Below are 24,288 nucleotides of genomic sequence, written 5' to 3' on the forward strand. Positions count from 1 at the left end.
TTATAGTTGTTATACGTTTTCGTAGTGACGAATCACGTGTTAGTAAACACGTGATTCGTGCGTGTTCGGCGAGGGAAATAGCAGAGTTAGCGGGTAAACGTGACGTCGCATACAGGTGACGTGTCTCGTTTTGTATGCGTCCGCCGTTTTACAAAGTATTACTCCGCAACCGAAACAAGCAAAAGCTATGGAGACTTCAAGGGTGCAGAGAAAGAAAGTAGTCCTAGGAGTTTGTAGCTGTAACAACGTTTACGTCAGCTACTCCTATAAATGTTTTGTTTAGAACATGCCTTTTTAGTGACTTTTCTTTAAAAAAAATGTCAAGAAAAAATGGATGTTGTATTTAAATGTCTACTGATTATTTTTACTTTTCTACTCAATCAGAATTGTGTCTTTCGTATTCAATGTATTTTATCGGTATCCTCGCAATAAATATCTCATAAAATTGAATTATAAATTGATAAAATAAGTTTTAGTTTTGTTTTCGGATTTTACATCCCAGTCGACAAAGATGAAGAGTTTACTGTTATTTTATGCGCTGATTTCTTTGTCTTACAAAAAGCTTGCGAAAGTACAGTATTTAAAGTAATTTGTAATCTTTCTTTATTATTCATTTTATATAAATTAACAGGAAGATGTCAAAACAGCCAGTTTGAATGTAAGAACGGAGCGTGCATTAGTAAAATTTACTGGTGCCTTCAGAATAATTATAACAGTTACTGCGGCGATAGAAGCGACAGAACAAATTGTCATCTATGCAACTTTCTTCTAGTATTAATTTTTCTTTTCTGTTCTAAAATAAGATTAATATTTACCCGTTTTACTCATGTTTATATATAAACCTCCTTTAAAATATTTCTCTTTTATTTTTCTTGTCATGTATTCTAGATCATCCTTATCTTCTGCCATTACCGCCTGATCATCTGCGAATTGCAATGTGAACATCGGCTTATCGTTAATATCTATTCCCATTTTACAACATTTCCTTTTCCATATTTTCAATACTCCTTCTACGTAGATTTTAAATAAAGGTGGTGAGATACAACATCCCTGTCTTATTCCTTTTGATACCATAAATCCTTCTGATATTTTTTCCAATTTTTATTTTCGTTATGGATTCTCTATATAATTCTTTAACTGCTTTAATAAGTGTGTTATTAATATTTATCTCTTTTAATGTCTCCCATAATTTTGATGTTGGGACATCATCATATGCTTTCGTTAAGTCCTGTTGCTAATCTTTTCTCCATTATCTGCTTTATACAGAAAATATTGTCCATACATGACCTTCCTGTTCTGAATCCACTCTGCTCTTCTTTTTCTTTTGTTTAATATTCTTCTTCGATTAGATTTCTTATTATTCGTCCATATAATCTACTAAATGTTCCTGTTACTGTAATTCCATGACAGTTCTCATATGTTTGTCTCCTTTTTTATAGATAGATGTCAAAAAGCCAATTTTCCATTCTTTTGGAATGTCTTCTCCATTAAGACACCTTACAAATAATTTTTCTGTTCCATTTTTTTTCCCTCCTATGCATAAATATTTTTCCAAAATACAGTATTTATGCATAGGAGAGGCTAAAACAGACATAGAACCGGAAGGAGGAGAAAAGATTGAGGAATGTGAACATTACAATTATCTTGGAATACAAATTCATCAAGATGGATGAGATGCATTAGAAATTAATACAAGATTAGAACAAGGTAAGAGAGCAGTTAAAAGATTAAATGGAATATGGTGGAGCGAAGAAATAACTAAATCAAGAAAAAAATAATACATAATACTACTGTTAAAAGCATTCTATTACACGGAGCGGAGGCATGGAAAATGACTGGAGAAGCGAAGAGAAAAGTAACAACAGTTGAAATGGATGCATTGAGAAGATCGTGCAGAATCTCGAAAAAAATGAATGAGTGATGAGAGACTCCCGAAAATGTCAATGAAATACATTTCAGAAAAAAAAAAAAGAAAAAGAGGAAGACCCAGGCGAACTTGGTACGACGGAGTAAAGTTAGCATGTAGTGAAAACGGGATTAAAGAGGAATGGTGTATGGATAGAGAGAGATGGAGAGGGTTACTGGAAGTCAGATGCCATAAGCCGAATATAGATAGATTTACCCGTAAAAATAACGTATACAATATATCGAGTATTTCTCGAAAACGCGGTTCACTGGCATAGCCTGGATTTAAGTTAGATTGAGTTGCCAAATAAATTTAAATTACATAAATTATGTTTTCTATGTAACAATATTATATTTAAGTGAAAATCAATTTTAATGAACTCTTTTCAGCGCAAGCACATTCCTTTTTTTCTGTTATGAAAAGAAGTTTCGTAGTCCTAAAAATAGAACACGGGGTAATTTTTACTTTCCCGGTTCTGTTATATATAATAGAGGGAAAGTATGGCGATCGGTCAAAAAATGACCCCATAGATTTTTAATTTTTTGACTCGGGTCATCCTGAAACGTCCAGAAATGCAAAAAAAAAAAAAAAAAAGGAAAAGATTTAGGGATAATTTCTGTATGGATGTTTGTTTATTTGTTTGGTTGCGAGAGAGAACACGATTTTGTTCACGTTGAAACTCAATAACGCCTGTGCCTTTTGACGAAAATTTGTGAAATTTTGCAGAAAAGTTTGTTTATTAGAGGGATTGATGATATTAAATTTTGGTGGTTAAAGGTCGACGGGCTGGGGAGATAGAGGGCGGTTGTGTGTCGTATTTCGAGTTGGTTGGACTTAATGAAGATTTTACTTGCTATTAGCATTTACAACTAAAGCAATACACCAACCAAAGCCGAATTATCGGGCTAGAAACAGCAATAATAATAGTAATAATTTATACGATAATTTGGTACTGGAGTTTTTTTTTTTTTTTTTTTTGGTAACTCTTTCCGCCCTGTGGGCACTAAGAGGGCCTCTTATAGCAAGCCCATTATGGGTTTGGCCAGGCCCACAATGGGGCGGCCGGGTGGTGAGGGACGGGGACCGACGTATCCGGATGCACCACCCCCCGAAAAATTCCTGGGGATGTTTAGACCCGTCCGGATTCGATCCCGGGTCCCCCAGGGCGGCAGGCTGCGTGGTACTGGAGTTAGGCGCCATCTCTTGCTGAATTTAATAATTATAATTTTAATTAAATAATTTAAATAATTTAGAACTAACTGCCGTTTCTAGCCCGATAATTCGGCTTTGGTTGGTGTATTGCTTTAAATCATATCGGGTTAGCTGATGAAGTTTGTTTATGTTTGCACTTACAACCTTTTTAGAGACAAGGCACTACTAATTTGAGGTTATGAAGTTTCATACTTCGTACGTCATACGTTGTATTTCGTTTACATCTAACAAGTAAGTTAAAAAGGTGAATGTGTTCCGATTCCAGTATAGTAAAGTTCGCTTTGTTATAAACCGTTCGTTCGTTCGCTCGCTTACTTGACGGCTTGCCTCTACCGAACCTTATGATTATTAATTTATTATTATTTATTTAATTTTGCCTGCATTTTTTGAATCCTTGATTATAATTTTTTTAATTAATTGCAACTCTTCTTTTGCGACATAACTGTAGGAATTGTTTTAGTGTTGTTTCGCACAAAAGATTAAAAAATGAAATTGAATTTAAATTTGATTTAGTAATTTCATTAAATTTTGTGTTATAAATTTGCCTGCTTTTTTAAAAATTTTTAAAAATTTTAATGTTGAATGAGTTAACATTAATTGAACTATCGGGTTTCTTGGTTTATTTAAAGTTTGAATCAGGGAATTTTTTAGAATTCTCAGAAACTTGTTTACACATACCAAATTGTCGTAAAAGCAAAGTTGAAATTCTATTGTAATGAAAAAAATATTTCCTTTCATTATGTAAGGCAGAGTAATGATTTTCAATTGTTTCCTATTAATATACTCGTGTTTTCGAGAAATAAAATGAAAGCAAAACAATAAAAACTTTAAAATTCATTTCCTTGAAATTATACTCGGTTTAGAAAATTGAATTATTTGAAAATGTAAAAAAATTTTAATATAAATTTTTCTTAATTATATAAATGTGAAATCTGGAAGTTAAAAACCTAAATTTCTGAATTATTTCACTCCAGTTATAAACGGCTTTAATCAAAACATTTCATACCCGGGAAATTGTTGACCCTCGACTGGCAACGATCGTCCCCTAACTGTCAACAAGCCGTTATTCCCTCGGAGCAGGTAGATCAACTTGCACGATAGTTTACAGTTAGCGTCCGAACTAATCGTTTATTTAAATCCCGGGAACACCTATGGCCCTAATTGCGATCCGTTATCGATCACTTGACTGGTTTTCTCATCAAAAACCTATAAAAGACGCTTCCTTCCCCCCTAAAGAGCTCTCTCCGATCGTCTCTTGAGTACGACGTGCGCCATCGACCGATCCTAAAGTTTTATAAAGTTCAAAAGAATTCTAAAGTGTTAAGTGCCCGTCTACCACAGTCTACAACTCCTTTTTCCGGACTCCGTCTATTACGGACTTGTTAAGACGTATGAATAAATATTTGTAAACTCTCTCTCTCTCTCTCCGGACCCCCTTTTGTATATGAGGGTAGACGTGTAGTTTTGTTCGTTTCGCTTTTAATAAATCTTGTTTTGTTATAAAATGGTGTCTTTCTTGACTGTCGGCTTCGCCTTATCGTCGACCCCATCCTTCCTCCTCCTCCACTCGCGTAACGCGTAACGCGCCGTCGACGTAACAGCCATCCTTGACAAGGGAGTCGCCGGAAAGGGAGGTACGACTCCCTCTTACCTCCCCGGGATCTCACAATAAATATTGTTTATATAACGTTTAATTATTATTAATCTATTAAAATAATGATGCATGCAAGTAAAACCAAATCGAAAGTAAGAAAGCTTTCTCTATATTTTACTCGTATTTATAATCTACTAGCAGATAGGCCCGGCGTTGCTCGGACAAAAGTAACGATAGCAAAGATTAAGATTATTACGTTATAGTCACAGAAGAAAAAGAGTAATTTCATCAACAAACTAAATATTTCTAAAGAAAGGTCGAATTTGAAAATCGAATATTCTAATATTGTTCGATTTTCACGACGTGTTCTGATTATATCGTTCGATTTTCATCGAATGTTCTAAAGAAGAAAAGTGGAGAAAAACCGAACTAATCTGTTTAAATTTGAAAATCGAATATGTTTCTAACATATTACTCTTTTTTTTCCTCCAGCGCCCGTAAAGCTTGCACGTCGCTTTCTCTTGTTCTCCATTGTTACTTAACACTTCCATTGTTGATGGAAGTGTTAAACCTTAATCCTGTCCCTCTCGCCGTGGGGAGGAATTTCGAAAAATCCCTTCTTACTGAGCGTTCTCGTGACGTACCCTAACTGTCGTACCAAATTTCAACTTTCAACTCCTAACCGTTTGGGCTCTGCGCTGATTATTATTATTATTATTATTAACTCGTCTCGATTATATATATATAGATGCTATATTCATTGCGAGTACTGTATATCAAACATCGCGAAGCCCGATATGTACAGTATATAGAAACAACCAAACGATCGCCTTAAATAATCGGGCCGAAACTCCGTTAAAAACTTCGCTAATTTAATGATTAATACTTGATTATAGCCCGATTATTTAAGGCGATCGTTTGGTTACGTATCTTGCATTGCAAGTATTTAAAATATCTATATTTTGTAGCATGTTCCTTTATCTTCAATATGTTTAATAGGTGAAATCAATGATTTTATTTAGTAAAAAATATCAAATTTACTACATTGTGGTCACTTTTTCTCATTACATTTTAATTTTTTAGATAAATATCTTTATTATCCGCTTTTTCCTTTAAGTGTAATTCTTACTTGGAATATTTAGTATAACATTAAGATTTATTATAGTTTAATATATGCTTAAAACATGTATATATTTTACATCCAAGCAGATCAAAAGAAATGGAAGTGAAAGATGGAAATGAATCAAATTCTCCCATTACAAGTATTACAACGATAAAACGGAATTTTGTTTAATTTAAGATAAGTTTATGGAGTTATAATAACCTTGCATAAGTAAAAATTAAAAGAATAAATATGAAAAATATATATCTTAATTGTAATTTTATATATATATATATATTTTCTGTATAATTATCTTTATTGAATCAAATTATTAAAAAGAATCATAACATTTTTGCTACACTCTAAAATCCTTTCCATAAAGTTCTCCTGAACTCAAACATATTAAAATATATAAATAAGTAATTAAAAATAGGTGCAAAAAACAAATAATATATTAAGGACAAATTAATGAATTGTCACTCTTCCAACCTATAATCTCCTCCTTATTCTGTTCTTTCAACCATTGATACAGAGGTTCGAAATACTCGAACATCGGTCCTGCATCCATTTTATTAGTGACTCCTCCAGTCATGATATTCATGGCTTCGTTCCAAATTTCAGAACTTCCCAATTCCAACATTTGACTGAAAATTTAGTATTTAATAATTATATTTTAAAATAAATATATAAAGCTGCCCATATAACTGAGCTACACTTTTAAGAGTTATCGCACTAAAATTTAGTCTCTACCAATGTAGCAATTAAAAGGGCCAATCCGTATTTTACACGTATTGATATAAGTTTTAACCGAAATAATTCAAATTATACAAAATAAATATATAAAGTACCTCAGAACTTTTCCGGCATCCTTCGATCTATAAATATCGCATTTGTGAAGAGGTCCGGTATGGCCAGCGGCTTCACACAGTGATTTATGAAATTGGAACTGAATTACGTGACTCACAAAATATCTAAAAATATTAACTTTTTAATAAAGTATTTCAGTTTTTAATTAATTATTTAAAAATCCATTACCTAACGTAGGGAGTGTTAGCAGGAACATGATATTTACAACCGGGATCGAAATCATTTTCAGTTCTATTTACTGGTGGACATATGCCTTGATATTTTAATCTAGAATTTAAAATCAAAATTTGTCATATGTAATTTTAAGTAATATAAATTAAAAGAATTATACGTGATGGCCGAGTGTGTTTCGGGTGGCAGCACACCGCTCTGGAGAATCCGGGATCGAAACCAGACGGGTCGAAAAACCCAAAAATTTTTCGGAGGTGATCCGTCCGGTAAGTCGGGCCCCTTCCCTCAACACCCGGCCACCATATTATGGACCTAGCTGAACCCATAATGGGTTCGCCAAGAAAAGGTCTCTTAATAACCACAAGTGTGTGAAAAGAGTAAATTAAAAAATAAAACTATACCTTAGTTCCCACCACTTGGTATTTAATTCTGTAGATTTGATGTCTCCAGAGAATACTCCCCATCGCCATAGATCAATGAGATAGCCAAAAGGAAGAAAAGCTAACTTAGACAAGGCCGTAGAATAAAGAAAGTTGATGTCTCCCTCTAAAATGAAAGAGGAACAATTGATTTTGACTATTTCAGATATTTTATTATTATTAACTTTAAAAGAATTTTACTTTCATCATCAGCAACTTCGTCCAATAAACCGACAGTCTGAAGATGTTTCGGTGTAGCAACCGATAAAGCTAAGACATCGCCAACAGCTTCGTGAAATCCTAAATTTAACCATTGTTTTCAATTAATATCTTAAAAAATAATTACTAAATTGAATGTTCATTAATGACGATACCCGGATTAGCTCCTTCTCTAAAAACGCAAGGCTGATGAGCGTATTGCTGGTAGTATTGAATGTGTCCCATTTCGTGGTGAGTAACAATGAAATCTTCCATGTTGATGCTTGTACACTGCTTGATTCTGTGGACGAATCATTTTATTTAAATTAAAATTTTAATTAGAAGTTAATTTAAGAGTTAAAAAAGACGTACCTGAAATCTTTTCCATCACAAAAGTCCCAAGCAGAAGCGTGACAAACGATTTCCCGATCTTTTGGCTTCTCAATAATTGATTTTTCCCAAAATTCTTTCGTCATGGCTTGTAGTCCCAAAGAAGTGAAGAATTCTTCGGCAGTTTTAAATATCTCCAAAGCAGACATATTCTGTGTTACAAAAAATATGATGTTTTAATTATTACATTGAAACAAAGTATGAATTTCAGAATTGTACGTTTCCCTCGCAATGTTTCATAAATACCTTTGCTACCATCTTTGGTGTAATATCTACAGACGGCTTCTCTGGATAAGGAACGGTGCTTTCTAAGATTCCAGACCAATCTTGAGACCACATATTACCTGGAATTTGCAAAAGAAAAATAAAATGTTAAATATTTAAGTAACAGGATTATGAATAATGAATTTCTTTCTATTGCACCGTTGAAGATGTGATAAGTATTAGCTGCCTGAAAGCCCTACAGACGGAATTGTGACAGAGCCTTGGAAAATTAAATTGATAAAACTTGTAATGTCGAGTAACTCAAAAATTATTGTGTTTTAAGATAGCGAAGTCGATGGTGTGCAATCAGTAAATGCAATTTTCACATTTTATAATACAACGTATTACATTTGTTTTCGTGTATTACGGCATTTAATTAGTGTATTTGCTGTTTTATGTTTATCGAAATGGGTATCGTTTAAGTTCCGGAAATGGATTAATTCGCTTTTCATTGTTTCTGAGAGAAATTGCCTCGTACTTCAAACGTCCTTCTGAAATAAAGTAAATTCGAAGTACGAGGCACAAGTGTACTTTATTGAGTGGAGCTCTTCATAAATCAGAAAGTGTTTTCTCCGTGATCGAAGTTCAAAGCAACCACATAACCATTAAACATCATTTTTGCAAATGTGTACAACTCAGCAGGGCTGATGTCGTGAAGCATCCGAAATTTTGAAATTTCATCTATGGATTGAGATATTCGAGGTTAAATTTCGCCATGTAAAGTCTACAGACCGATTTCGGTTGTGAATTTAAAGCAAAAGCACCATTACTAAACATGGTTTTTTTGCAAGTATTTACATCTCGGCAAAGCTGATATCGTGACAGAACTAGAATGTTGAAATTCGATCTATGGGCTCAGATATTCAAAGTCAAATTTTGTAATGTAAAGTCGATGAACCAATTGCAAATTTAAAGCAACTGCACGATCACTAAACATCAATTTTTGCAAATACAGTCTGTTCCTGGGAATTCGGTGGACCTGGGCATCATTTCTAGTAGAGAATAAAGAACAAAAAAAGGTCAATTGGAAAACTCTCTGCACTGAATTTTCGTCAAAAATAGTAATTTGCAGAAAAATTAACAATTCTACAATGAATCTGAGGCAAATCGCTCCTCATCTAGCCAGCAATGTGTCAAATTCAACATTACACAGTGTTATCAAATCATCTAGTCATCTACGAAATAGGAAACTGAAAGGAATTCTACATTTAAAAGGCACAAAGTAACAAAGTGAAGCGTTTAGAATGGGCTAAATATCAAATAATGTGGACTGATAAATAATAAATTAGTTTAATGAGTTAAATGGAATGATGAGAAGAAATTCAACATAGATGGGTCAGGTGGCTGGAGAAGCTGTTGGCGCGATTTTAGGAAAAATGAATTTATTCACTCCAGATGGCAGCGAGATTCTGGAAATGTTATGGTATGGTGTGCATTTAGATGGAATTGTATGACAAATCTAAGTTTTATCTCTGGTCGTATTAATGCTGTAAGATATCAGTCAGTAATATACATGCTCATAATGCCGTTTGCAAAAAAAATTGGAAGTAAGTTTTCCAATTTCGACAAGATAATGCGCCCACTCATAACGCAAAATCAAGTTGAGACTGGTTTTTCGCAAACGATCTTAGTATAGTGGTATCTTAGGCCTTGATTCACAAAAATGTCGTTAGTTACGTCGTCGTATTCTTGCGAGATCGGTAAATACGAAAAGTTTATGACATAACGAGTTTGCAATTCACAAAGTTCATCGTAACTCCATTTACTACTTACGACAAAATATCAGTGACCTGATTTCGAGAATATATTGTTTTGTCCAATAGGAAAATAGTCCAGGAACTTTCAAATGGCGCAAGTTGTCTCCAATAAGTTTCGGTGATAAAAAAATGGAAGGGAGAAAAAGATGACGTCAATTTATTTCTTCCGAAATACAGGAGTTGAAGGATGTAATCAAAAAAATAATAATAATAATAGAAGGGAGGGTAAATCCAACTATTACTTTAGGCGGAAAAATTAAATGCTGGAGATTAATTTGCGAAGAAGTGAATAATGTTAGTAATGTTATGTGTAAAATCGTACATAAAATTCAATGTAAATGGAGAAAAATTACAAAAGTGTTTCAAAGAAAAAAAAACGCTAATGAATTTTCCCCATAATTGATTATAACAATTCTTTTTATAATTTTAACGTGATTAAAAGGATAGTATGCTGTACGTGACGTGTAAACCTTTCCAAACAAGGTTTCAGTTCCTCAATTAAACTAAAATTTGTTTCCCTCGACATTTCCTTAATAAAATGTTCTTGAACTACATACCAGGTAAATGACAAATTTTTGATAAACTGTGTAATTTGTCGACTAAGAAACTTGAACACTCATAGGCCAACTTGAATTGTATTGACTTACCACAGCCCATTCTATGTCGTATATAAAACGACGTCTATTTACGACATTTTCGCTTACAAGTTTTGTGAATACCAAATTTTGTCGTATATCGCAACTTACGACGAACATTCGTCGTAAGTTGCGATACGACGCTTTTTGCGAATCCGGGAATTGGTCAGGAAAGTATAATATCCATTCCTGTATTATAAGAACAGAAGGTATATAGCCTATGTCATTAATTAATTTTAAAAAGGCAATAATTTATGCTTGGCACAAAACACAGGTAAGGAGGGGAAAAAATCTTATTGAAGCAATGCCAGATAGAGTCATAAAATGATTAATAAACAAAGTGCACATATTGCTCATTAATAATAAGTAAAATTACTTATTATTAATGAGCTGATTTACTTATTGGCTGATATATACAAAATCGAAATTTTCCATGTAAAATCTATCGTTTTCCAGTTGTAAGCTGGTCCCACGCTATATATCAATCGAATTTAAAATTTCCGTCCATTTACATCGATCTCTACGAAAAATTTGTATTTTAACTTAATCATTAAAATGAGCATTTAACATCCACCATGTCGTGACGAAAGTAAGTTTTCAAAACATGCACACGTCACATGTATATGCAGCCGTAAGGCATATACGCACGTTTTAAACTGTTGATGGAGTTGGTAGGCCACTTGCTGCACATGTGAATGTTTCAAACGTTTCTTGACGTTTTTTTCCGGCTTTGACTTTGGACATGAAAGTCCTCGCTCAAACTTTCGGGTTTTAAACTGCTTTAGATAAAACGTTAGAAGCACTTCAAAAGATATGCGTTTTCGTAAAAAGCCCAAACGCCGCGGAGCTCAGTTTTATTTTTCCAGAAAATACCTTAGTTTTTTAGCTAAATTAACTAATAATTTAGCTTATTTTTTTACTGTTAATTTTGGTCGTTTCGCTATATTATATGACGATCCGTATTTGTTTGTTTAATTTACTTACACACTTAGAGAAATACAGCATGCAGCCTTTTGAAATTTCTCTGAATCCATATATGGTATCCGGATTAAAAACGTTGGCTTGGTCTAAATAGACAGAAATTATGAAATTTAGTATTAAATTCACGTTAATATTAGTCTATTATACTTTTATAGAGTCATAGCAATATTATCTGTACGATGTACATTTTTTCTGCATTGTCACTTTTAACCACTTTTACTTTTTACCATTTCACACAATTATGCAATCTTGATTTTTTCATTGTTCTGTCTCCTTCTCAGAGTACTAAGAAAGAGTTTTCTAAGGTATAACAAGCGTGGAGTTTGTCCCCTATATAATTTAATCCTGTCGATGGATAAGTGGTATATTTCCTTGTGTGATTATATCTTACTTCACGACCGTCCATTCGAGTGGAATTCATAAAATAATGATTCAGGAAAATCTATACAATTATTTGAACTTATAAAAATATTCACAATTCATTCTTTCAATTAAAAATTCTAGTTTTAACTAAAAGTGCAATAGTACGTGGTGTAAACTTGTTTGAAAAGTCATTTTCTGATAAATATTCATCATAAAAATTTCACAGAATTTGTTACATATTGCATAAATTTTCATTTTAAACTAAAAATCAAAAGCTAGGCCACAGTTACAAGCATTTTTCTAAATAATGTACAGAAAATATACGAAGATTGTATTGATATTTCTGATAATTCCGTTCATAACTTTCAGTAAAATTCTTAGAAATAAAATTTAGTTAAAATTTTAAAAACAATCCTAATAATTTTTTAAATTATTAGTGACTTTTTTAATCTGCAAATTATAACAACAACAACAAACTCTTGGATTTGCAGTAAAACCTCGATGTAGCTCCCTTAAAACTAGTGCCATCCTCATAAAGCATCCATGAATACTAGTAAACGGAGATTGATCGTGAATATTAGAGAACCCTTCAGTAACTGTAAAATACTAAATATACGATTTTACATTGTAAACGACAGTTGTTACCAAATCACGGGATTTTCAATCTCTCAGCATCAAACGTGCGTGTAGACTTCATTATTACATAATTCCTATTGTTTGAATTTCGATTTAGTGCCAATTTAAGAGGCGAACAAATAGCGGCGTTAAATTGGCGTTTGACTATATACTCGTGTCTGTATTTAAAAAAAACTGAAGCTAGCGTTTCGCTCTTGGTAGTTTCACTTATTATTTTAACGTTTCGTTAAAATAATAAGTGAATATAATACGGATGTATATTGCATTTACGTAAGAGATATGATGCAATACTTTTGGGTTAGTATGAACTATTATCTTTTATGATAATATACAAAATAAGATAAACAAACAGGCAAACAGCAAGAGTAAGTAAAATTTTTAAATTTATTACGTTATATTTGTTTAGATTACGGATATTTTAAAGTACGAACAGAAAAGGTAAGCAAAACAAGCAAAACTTTTTGCTTACTTTCACTGTTTTTGCACTTTAAAATGTCCATAATTTAAACAAATATGACCTAATATTTTCAAAAGTTATTGCTCTTGAAAAAATACAATTAATGAGTATTATAAACATTTCAATAGCCCAAGATTTTTTTAATTCTTTATCCCCTCCCCAGAGCCATGTAAAGGGTTACTTAAGATGATAAAGTATAGAGTTTATCCTAAGCACTAAATCGACTCCCTGATAAGTTTCTTTGATAGAAATGATGATATATTATAATGGGCTGTTCATAAAATACGTAAACTCAGATACGAGTGGGTGGGTATGCAGATAAACGTCATAAAGCATTAAAAGGGATGAGGTGTTTACAAAAACATTACGCAATGTTTTTGTTTCTGAAATGTTGTGTAGCAAACCGTAATGTTTGTCATTTGCTTTGTACAGTATATCGTACCGGTATATGTAATTAATAAAATAATAATAGGTCGTAGTGTGTATTTTTTCTTAGTACAATTAAGGAGGATTATGAAGGGTATGCACTGCGTAATTTTGGAGGTTGATTATGTTTGACGGCATTGCAGAGCGTTACAGGTGGTGGAATGGAAGTTTTCCATGCATTACAGAATACAAGTATAAATATTTACATACGTGTCAGAAAGTATGTACATGTTTTCAGCAGAATTTACAGACATATCCATTACATCCGGAACAGTAGCCAACGGATATAATTGCTTACTCTTTCAAAAACTGCAACTACATCTTTGTTTACATTTGCTAAATTTTATTAAAACTTTAATTTTTTATATTATATCTGTATCTGTATTTTATAAATAAGAGAAAGCGAATTAAAAGTAAACTTATATCTTTGAAGTGTTACATTTTGTTATAAATACGATCGATGATTGTTTACTTTATATTATCATTCTTTCCAGCTTTGGATAATTGCCCAAAATGATAAAAACTTTAATCATTGTTGATAGAACAAGAATTAAAGATAAATTTGATAAAAAAAAAACATTGACAACAATTCTCAGTAAAATAACGATATTAATTAAATTGGGAAAATTTGAACGTATAGAATTATGAAAAACAATGTTCCTAAGTACTTGAACGTGTATTAAACAAATTTAAACTCAGGAACAATATTTTTATAATTAAATAAATATAATAAAATGTAATTAAAATATATGGAGTATCTACGTAATTTATATCTTGTGTAATGCAGGCATTAACGATGTTGGTTCCTATTACTAATAGTTTAACAATATTCAATTTCAGAGTCTCTCAGAAGTCAAAAAGGCCCCTTTTAGATTTTAGCATATAAAAAATACCGTTAAAAATTAAATTTCATTATATTATTTCCTCCCCCCGTAAACAAGAAATTAATAACAGTATAATATTTTTAATGCACAAGAAATGAAATAAAATGAATCACTTAATAAAGATTTTTTGAACTCGAACCAAATAAATGGTCTTGCTGGCCTCTCCAGAGAGAGCTTTTATAAATAAAATCAAAACATATTTGATTTTGAATTGAACCCATAAACTTAACAATCTGTTGCACTGAAGATATCAAGTAACACCTCAAGTATTTTCACGCAACCAAATCCATCATCAGGAGAAACAACAATAATCCCTACGATAATATTTATCGTTAAACTTATCTGCAACTGTGTCAAAAATTTCATTTTAAGTGAAATTTATGGGTCTAAAAAGACAGAATAGCTGACATTGAATACGAAGCTGTGTGAAAACGCACATATTTAAAACCAGTGAAATTAAAATTTAATATACTTCATGGAAATCAGTGACGGATCAAGAAGTACCCAAAGGGCGAACTAACTCAAAAATTAAAAATAGTTGAGAAATAAATAACTATCTTTTATTAACATGCTTTTAGAAACGTTTTGTAGTTCAAACAAATAAAATTTAATTATTTTTTTTATGTGTCAATGGAGAGGGCCCATTCCCTGTAGTCCCTCTCCCCATATATACGCCACCGACACTAATAAGAACTTATGTAAACATCAATTAAAAAAAAGCTTACATCGTGTTTTTTACAAGTATAAAAAATTACCTTATCTAGCGCAGCAATTCATAAGCTGTATTTCGCGAGCTACTTTAAATTTAATAGGCATTTTTTTTTTAACTTAACCCATTTTAATAACGCAACTGAAACATATGTAGGGCTACGTGTGTGTTTATAAAGAAACAAGTAAAGAAAGTGTCTCTTACATCTCAAGAGAATAAATCATACTTTATTTGGAACAGTGTCCTTTCTTGATCAAAAATGATTATTTAATTTTTACATTTGATATGTACTAACGTAAATGTTTTTCTCGAGTTTTTGGACAAATTTTCTTCGAAGTTCCACTTAAAAAATTGTTTGATGTTTGTCATTTCAAGAATTTTAAGAAAAATTGTTACTATTGTAACATTGCTTCAATTGTATCAACCTATGAAGAATTAAAACCTGATAAAATTTTGCCAACTAGTGACCGAGTGGATAAAATCACCGAACTAGTCGTGGGTTCACGCCTCTCAACGGGCTGGCCAAGTGTTTTCTAGGTTTTCTTCACGTTTGCAATGCATAAATAGCGAACAGTTTTCCAGGAAAACTGGCCCCTGTTTATGTGAAGAAATCAGGATTGGGTCCAGTTATAATCCAAGTTGCTATATTGGACACGCTACAATAATATTACTTTTGTTTATAACATATATACATTAATTACTTGTGAAATTTTCTGTTAATATCTTAAATCTCTCTCGTATATACGATTTTATTTCATTATTATTAATAACATTAGTATTATATCTAAAGCTATAAATAAAATTATAACATACTGTTGCAGAATTTCGTAAAAATATGTTTGAACTCTATACTACATGCACTATTTCTCATGCATTTAATGTTGCTAAATAGTAACATCCTCTAATTTCCGACCCACCAGTAGCGAAATGGATAAAATCATTAAACACTGATAGGTGGTCGCCGGTTCGCGCCTGACAAACGGACTGACCACGTAGTTTCCCGGGTTTTCTTGACGAATGTAACATTTAAATAGGTGCCATTATCCACTGATAGTCCACGCGTTGCGTTCTCTTCTTCTATCAAACGAAACCTCTAATTTCATTTAATTAATACCGTTTGGATTGGAATCATAGAAAGGCCCCCGGAAGACTTAAAATCGCTCTCTATTTTAGATGTTAGACACGTGAAGAAAACCCGGATAACCACGCGAGCCGCGAACCCGCGACCTCACCAACCTGTTCAGAGGTTTTATCCACTGTGCCACTGCTAGAGCTTTCTTTACGCCTAACATCATGAAATCCTTGTCAATTATTATGACTGACTATTATAATATTATCCCAACGCATTATTCACTCTATAATAAACTAAGGAAAACGACAAGCATATGCAACAAATTGTTGCACCAATTTAGTTCGGAATTTTTGTTGTATTTATCCGTAAATTGATTAGTTTTGTATATCATATAATATCGGTATATGTTACAACTATAGTTTAATCCTACCAAAGAAAGAACAAAAATTAAATATAATTTTGAAGTAACATGCAGCACCATTTATCATTCTTACCTAATATATGAGCGGGAATTGGACCATCGGGACGAATTTTGTCACTTCCATACAATTTAATCAATCTCCTACGAACGTAAGCGTGAAGTTGTTCATAAAGGGGACGTATTTGTTTCCATAACTGTTCAATTTCTTGCTGGAAAGTGTCCGACTCGTATCTCTCTCTCCACATTTCACCCATATCTTCAAATCCTAAAATTAATAATTAAAACGAATAATTATATCTAAATCTGGCGCTTATTTGTCGCGATTTTTTTTATTAAAACTAGTTTATTTCCGCTTAAAAAATAAGGAAAAAAATGCGATGCGTTCAATAGATCAGGAAAATGCTAAGATTTGAAGTAACCTTCATAAATTCAAAACTGGTTTGATTAAGGTCGTGATATGTTTCGCGATATTTAATATATTATCAGTTGTAAACACGAAAATTTTATGTGATGAACTTGAAAAATATGGATAATAGTCTCTCGAATTTAAAATACAGTAAAATTCTATTATTATTATTTTTACTTTTATTGTTTATTTTGTTTGTAAAGATAATATGTAAACTATAAATAACATATAAGTCAAAATATGTATGTATTTATGTACGTAGGTTAGATAAAGAGAAACTGTTCAAGGTATCTGCACCAAATTTAGTATGAATATTCTTCATATACAAAAAATACTGTAAGGTCCCTAACAACCGCTCCCAAAGTCTATCCTCTCTTAAAGATCGAGCAACTTTTCGTGTTTTGCAATTTCATTATTGCACATACTCGGGCCAATAAACGTACATTTTAGTTACTAAGACCATTGTTTTTATCACCCTCTCCTAATTCGACATCACTAATTCCCATCCCCTCCAAAGCCCGAGCAACGCCGGGCACACGCATCTAATTTATTATAAAAATGGAACTTTGGTTGGCGATCGCTGATTATACAACGGATTATAATTATTATATATTTACCATTTAATTTTGCTGCCTTATTGCTAAGTTCTACGAAGCGAATATATTTATCCTTGACACGTTTTCCCGAAACATCTCTCCACGATTTCCATACGTAAGCCAATTCTTCATAGTTTCTAGATTTAGTAAGGATTTCTGTCAACTCTACAATAGAAATTAATGACACTGTCAACCCTACAACAAAAATAAATATTTAAATTTATCCTTTCTTTCATTAAATCAATAATATTTGTTACCCGGATCGAGTGAGAGATTGCATTTTTCATCAGTTTCTTTTTTATACGGACATATTTTAGATGTGCTGTAGATGTTCTTCATATCAGCTATCAAGCTATCGTACTGGAAGAAATAAATAAATATACTTGTATACATGGCAAGAATAATAAATTCAAGCTAGTTTACAACACAAACCTCTCTTAATTGATCGTCTGGGAGGGCAGCTTTACCAAGTACAGACAATTTTTTAAACCAACGTCTTATCAGAGGATCTTTGAAAGTTTTCCATGCGAAAGACGTACTGTTCGTCCACGCTTCCTTTACGAATTCGGCATATTTCAAGCTTTCTTCTAACTAAAATTTAAAAAGAGTTCAGCATTAATTTAAATTAAGCTTAGTTTTATTAAATTATAAACGTATATTTCTCATTTATTTTCATTTTTCCACCGAGCAATGCGAATATTTAAAATTAGAATAGACTGTAAAACCACAACAAGTGCAGTTATTCTTGATGTATTAATTACCTTTAAAGTATTTGGGGCAAATTCCGGAAAATATATATATATATGTTCTGTTAGTTTTAAGGAAAAGGTAAATTATAGAAGTATTTATTGTTTATCTATTTGTTTCACGGTGCGATTTTCCTGCAAAAGGGAAAGATTAACGTGATCCTTCCAATACATTTCTTATCAGTTTAATAGCGAAATTTGTCATAAACTGCAATAAAATTAGTGGATAATTTTATATACAAAGAAGAATATTCTGAAATAATTTATGAAAATATTAAATTACAAATGATCAATCTCGTATACACACGCTAGCATATTCTTAGATATAATTATTAAATATTTATTGAAAAAAATCAAGAGATTATAACCTATCTATATTATAGATAATGATAAAAATGGCCTTGCAAAGTTAGAAAGGCTTGATCTTTACAGAAAATTACTTTACATTAAAGAAAAAAAGGGCACTTTTACTCGAAATAATTCAATAGATTTTTTTTTAATCAGAATATGTTGAAAATGTATATTATGACGTAACAAGACCTGCTACATCTAAATTCGACCGCCCGAAGTAATCTTTTGACAGTAAACGAGGGCAGTTATCTTTGAAGTAAGGTCGCTACCTACTTGTTTCTAGTTCAAAGTTTAATCTAGAAAGAAAAAAGAAAAAAACATAAAATAATACACTTCCGGGAAGAAGACACCCAATTAAATTTAGAATAAACTTATAAGCAACACGTTATGCTCTGACATCATTTGGTTAAGTCGCAAAATTAATTAATTATCACCAGAGCTATTTTTCCGATTTAACTAGTGATGTGTGTATATAAAAGCTATTCATACACTTAACACCTTATTCTTGCCGAGAAAATTTATTCAAAACAATGTATGAATATATATATTTTGCTGAGTGCTTTGTGATATATAAAAGCTATTGTTTATAAGTTTGAAGGATATTTATTTATTTTTCTTTATATTTATTTTCATGCTCAATGGTTTTTTCCTTGAGTTAAGTCCTCGAAAAACAAAAAAAATTGACACACCCTGGTATCAATTTTTTTTTGTATTTTGTATAAAAGTTTTGCTTTACTGATTTATAATCACTGGTAGAAGAACGAAAATCTTACGAGTAGATGATATTGCAGTTATTGCCGATACGCTCATTGCTTTTAAACAATAACAGGTAAATTCACCTTTACTGCATAGTCACCGGTATACTGTTCGATAGAAAGCTGAAGATCGAGCTAAATAATTGGATTCGTAATAGAAAAATTAAATTAGCTATCATGTTAGACTATTTTTAAAGTTGAATGTAGTAATTTCAATCACTTCTTCTTTTGATTTATCATTATTATATTATATATAAAGGATGAAAAATATTTAAAATACTATATTTACTTATTTTAATATATACTTTTTAAGTTAAATTATAATCTATATTAATTAATTAAGAAGCTAAAAAAATCGGAAATCCTTTTACACAGAAACTTGATATCCGCTGGATATGTTAGTAATTAAAAATTATCAATAGAAAAATGGAAACTTGCCATATTTTTCTTGGTTTCTTCTGTAATATTTGTTGCATAATTCCATTCTGCTTGAACTACGATATTGCATTTTTCTGCCAGGACTCGATTATGAGAGCTAAGATACTGAGTAGCGGCGATCTCATCCGTGTTGTTTCCACTGATGTACTTCTCCCCCAATACATTTAACCTGTAGACAACTAGTAGAAGCAATAGACTCAGTACCATATCTGCAGCAGTCTGGCGATAAGAATAAGTAAGGGTCGACAGTCTGTTATAATATATAAATATATATATATGCCAGAGGCGTATGCAAAGTGAGTGAAAACCGGTTGTCACACTGTTATAACGTCGTTCATTGGTGCATTTTGTATCATTTCATTCAATACAAAAGTATAAAGGTTAGAATATCAAGCGTTTACTTAACTAAAGCTATTGTTTTATGGATATTCACTGCACTGTATATCCGGAGCGTTTGTTAATATGTGAACATATCAAACGATTTCCTAGTATCTACACCCTCTCTTTTCTGATAAAAATCGCAATTTTAATCAAAAAAATAAAACTGATTTCAATATAAATTATTATGTTTGTAGTTAGTTTAAAACGTAAGATACTTAAAATATACTAGATCAGTATATTTTACAGTATTTTATATAATTTTAAATCAGTATAGTCATATTATTAATATTCTGTATGAGTACAACTACATGTTGGTTAAAACAACTATTTATACCTGCCAAAAATAGTACTCACCATACTAGTTTTGGCTTAAGTAATTAAAGTGTAAACTTTGAAATTTTACTGTAATGATGCTACATTTGCATATTTTTAATTTTATTAATTAAATAAGATATTTAATAAAATTTAAAAATGCAAATGTAACATCTTTCAATAAAATTTGAAATAAACTAAGTAATTATATTATTTATTTAATAAAACTTAATGAATAAAAAAGATTTATATAAACCTAATTCAAAATGAAAATTTTCTAAAGTTAATAATATAAAATATTCCTCAGATGAGGAAACTTTGTTAAAAATGTATTTATATATATATATATAATATTTTCAACCTTAAAAAATATAAACAATACAAAATAAGTTATAATAGAAAATAAATGCTAAATTGTGTGTGTGATATTTATACTTTATCATTTTGTAGAATATCATTTAATAATATTTAGTAAATAATAACAAAATAATTTTTCAACATATTTTCTACATGTTTTTAAATGATCTTTGGAATATAAATATAACAAATGTTAAATATTAATACTACAATTGTAACAATTAATACAGTTCTTTTAACTCATGGTTATTTCATTTGTATAATATTAATCTATCATTGTGAAAATATAATATAAAAAATTGTTCTTTTTTTTGTATTTTTAAAAGTTACATAGTTACTGCATTAAATTAGCATTAAGAACTTAAAGATTTTATTCTATTCAAAGTCAAAAATGCAAATTTTTTAAAGCTGATTCTCATAAAAATTCATTTTATAGTTTAGTATACAGACATATAAATCAAAGACATGAGTGATGAGGACAATTTACATTCAAAAATTTTTTTTAATCTAATAAATATTCATGTTATTTTACAGGAATTAAATTATTAAAATTAAATATTATATCACTACTTAACAAAATCGTAATTTATTTTGTTTTGTGTGTGAACTGAATCCTAAATAAAGTGCTTTTTAGCTGATTCTATGTAAGACTAGACGATCAAGTTTGGATAACTCGTTCGATTTAAATGATAAAATCTTTACTAAATCAAATAAGAACAATATTTGAATACTTAATTACTTTATGATGATAAATGTTGACTTAATCAAATCAAAAATCTAATAAATGCAGAACAATAACAAGAAATCTTAAGTTCATCTTAAGAATTAATAATATGCATTTAGTATAAATATGCTACTGAATGAATGTATTGAAGTTTAAATTAAGACACGAGAAGGATGTAGGAACTGAATAAATGCTTTTAATAACACTCTTGACAAATTTTGTGCAAAAATTTTAAAATACAAAGTATTGCTTCTCAGATATAACAATAAATTATATATTTAGCAAACGAGTGGACGGATTAATACAAACAGGCACTTACTTTGGTAACAGGCATCTTATTTCAACATACTATACATATAAATCAAGTTCAAAAATATCTTTGAGCATTTAGAAAAAAGAGATAAATAATTGATAATATTTGAGTTTCTGTTATCACATCAATTAAAATAATGACGTCGTGAAGTTAATTAATAACTATGGCACTAATGGTGACATTAGAATAGTTGCATGTCTTCTGAATTGTGAGTCTGATTAACAGCAGTTAACATGCGGTGGATACGTTCGTCATTGCGCAATATAGAACTCTTCAAAGTGCTAATACTGTCTAATTGATCTTGTACAGTCTGTTCCAATTCTTCCAATTGTGCTCTTAATGGATCTAGAACATTTTCCGTTACACTATAGAAATAAATAAATTATATGAGAATATATTACATTGGAAATAAATTTTATACAAAAAAACAAACATTTTCTTGACCTTTCTTCTCGATGTAATGCAACCAAATTTTGTTGATGTTCTTCTTGCCACATTTTCAATTCTTGTTGCATAGAATCAATATCTTCCTGTAAATAATCTAAAATTTTTCCTAATGGATTTGCACTTCGACTAACGGTCTGAATAAAAGACCTTAATTGTTCTAATTCTTTAGTAGCGGATTCTCTCTCTCTTCTTCTTGCAACATCAGTCATCTGAGATTTATCCTAAAAATTATTTGGTCACATTAGAATACAATGTTAAAATAAATTAATGTATCTTTACTTCAGTCAAAAACTTTTAATAATAAATAATAAACTATAAAATAATCTTACAATTTCAACTTTTCTGGAAGGTAACTGCTGACTTCCATCTTCTAAATCTTTTTTAGTTTCCAATAATTGCTTAACAAGACTTCCTGTAACAACAATAAATCATAATATTTTAATTAATACAGTAGTTATATATCTTAGTATTTTAAATGGTTTATCATTATAAAATCACATAATTATATTCATATAATAAGAATAATAAAGAAATAAACACTAAATATTAAATAATTGTTCTCCATTGTATCAATAAGTAACAGCCTGTGATACCACAACTCCCTTATAGTTTTGATAGTTACATATTGACAAGATCATTGCTTCTTCCAAGGATTGTAGTGAGCCACTTCATTTTACCGATATCTTTTATTTTTTAATTATGTGTTGGGCCAAGCCCACAATGGGATGGCCAGAAATTGTTATCAAGAAAACAACTTTATGTTTTCTTGATAACAAATAACAAACATAAAATTTTTAATTATTTCAATGATTTAATCATCATTATAAAACTATTTTCTATTATTATAGTAATATTTTCAGTGTAATAAAACATAATACTTCTTATAAAAACATGAAATTAATATTAAGATTGCTGTATTATAATATAATTGAATCTATTGACGGGCATGCTGGCTTGCGAATTAGACTAACATTAATTAATGCAATGTGTTATATTCTATGATGTGTTTGATTCTGTGATGGATGTTCACTAGTCTACTTCGACACGAATATTAAATTGATATGTTAAGAATTTCCCTATAATATGAGAAGTATCATTATTATATTCATTAATTGTACAAACACTGAGTGACAGCATTCCATGATCCAGTGATACATATCTATTGTAAACAATATGATTATATAGCTCACTCGCCTTATTACTATTCTTTAATTTTTAAAAAAAAATTAGTGTGTACCATAATTGAAAGTTCTTTTGCTAATTTCGTTCTTGTTGCTGTTTCAGTGTTGGCTTACCTCATCTACAACGAGCTTCACGGTGAATTCTTGTGTTTCTTGTGAACAATATTTAAATGTTAATTTAAGCGTAGGTTATTTATCAGTAATATTTTTTCTTTGCAGTAATTTACTCTTTAGGTGAATTTAAATCATCAAGTGGAGATTAAAACTAACCTAATTCGACACACGTCTATTTGTACTCTCTAGATAGGTCACCAAATTTTATAACTCGAGTAACGTGAAACGATATTGTTTTGTCTATAGGTGTATAAATTCACAACTCTGACACACCACTGAACATTGCCCACTAATATAATTGTAACAACTCCAAGTGTACTTATTCCCAAGACTTTATCACTCCCTTAATAAAACTGACTTACCCTAGGAGTCATTAACAGCTCAATCTGAAAAAAGCTAACAAGTGTAAATATGAGCAAGTGCTATGATTTAGAATTTTATAGAAAATTAAATTATAAAGGTAGAAAAGTTGTGGTGTTGTATATGTTACATTCACCTCTATTCCTCTTAGTTATGTTCTGAGAGGTTAATGTAAAATATTTTTTATAGACAAATTGGATTTCTCGTAGTTCACTCAATGTTCGTACAAGCCGTAAATATTCTCACAACTTTATACTTATAATACTCACACAACATAATTTCTATTAATTAATCAACATTTTACTTGACAAAAGTGAGTGAAAACTACAAGGTACAGGTCGGA

The 24,288-nt window shown here is 30.8% G+C and overlaps 2 protein-coding genes across 3 annotated transcripts; both read right to left on the reverse strand.

Annotated features, from left to right (window-relative positions):
- Positions 1-6,092: 6,092 nt before the first annotated feature.
- Positions 6,093-20,225, reverse strand: LOC136968377 (angiotensin-converting enzyme-like). Of its 2 annotated transcripts, none has more exons than XM_067262390.1 (13): positions 19,757-20,225; positions 17,899-18,057; positions 17,724-17,826; positions 17,488-17,631; positions 16,538-16,729; positions 8,106-8,203; positions 7,842-8,011; positions 7,646-7,770; positions 7,473-7,571; positions 7,254-7,398; positions 6,850-6,948; positions 6,663-6,785; positions 6,093-6,458 (listed from the first exon to the last, which is right to left on the reverse strand). In XM_067262390.1, exons 1-13 carry the CDS (start codon positions 19,961-19,963, stop codon positions 6,269-6,271), a joined length of 1,854 nt encoding a protein of 617 aa, XP_067118491.1. In that variant the 5' UTR covers positions 19,964-20,225; the 3' UTR covers positions 6,093-6,268. The 2 variants fall into 2 exon arrangements, with proteins under 2 accessions (XP_067118491.1, XP_067118492.1); XM_067262391.1 differs by having other exon boundaries at positions 17,899-18,053; positions 19,753-20,225.
- Positions 20,226-21,706: 1,481 nt separating this feature from the next.
- LOC136968380 (TRAF3-interacting protein 1-like) lies at positions 21,707-22,749 on the reverse strand. Its single transcript, XM_067262393.1, has 3 exons — positions 22,620-22,749; positions 22,288-22,511; positions 21,707-22,208 (listed from the first exon to the last, which is right to left on the reverse strand). Exons 2-3 carry the CDS (start codon positions 22,497-22,499, stop codon positions 22,025-22,027), a joined length of 396 nt encoding a protein of 131 aa, XP_067118494.1. The 5' UTR covers positions 22,500-22,511; positions 22,620-22,749; the 3' UTR covers positions 21,707-22,024.
- Between the last annotated feature and the right edge of the window lie 1,539 nt (positions 22,750-24,288).

The sequence above is a fragment of the Centruroides vittatus genome, unplaced genomic scaffold, assembly GCF_030686945.1.
Source record: "Centruroides vittatus isolate TY-2023 unplaced genomic scaffold, ASM3068694v2 contig_1451, whole genome shotgun sequence".
Taxonomy (NCBI): Eukaryota; Metazoa; Arthropoda; class Arachnida; order Scorpiones; family Buthidae; genus Centruroides; species Centruroides vittatus.

Excerpts from the sequence above, each read along its gene's own strand:
- LOC136968380 (XM_067262393.1), bottom strand. The coding sequence starts at position 22,499 with ATGACTGATGTTGCAAGAAGAAGAGAGAGAGAATCCGCTACTAAAGAA. Across the intron at positions 22,209-22,287 it reads GCATTACATCGAGAAGAAAG|TGTAACGGAAAATGTTCTAG; the intron begins GTCAAGAAAATG and ends TTATTTCTATAG.
- LOC136968377 (XM_067262390.1), bottom strand. The coding sequence starts at position 19,963 with ATGGTACTGAGTCTATTGCTTCTACTAGTTGTCTACAGGTTAAATGTA. Across the intron at positions 17,632-17,723 it reads CAATCTCTCACTCGATCCGG|AGTTGACAGAAATCCTTACT; the intron begins GTAACAAATATT and ends TTTCTATTGTAG. Across the intron at positions 16,730-17,487 it reads TAAGGCAGCAAAATTAAATG|GATTTGAAGATATGGGTGAA; the intron begins GTAAATATATAA and ends TATTAATTTTAG.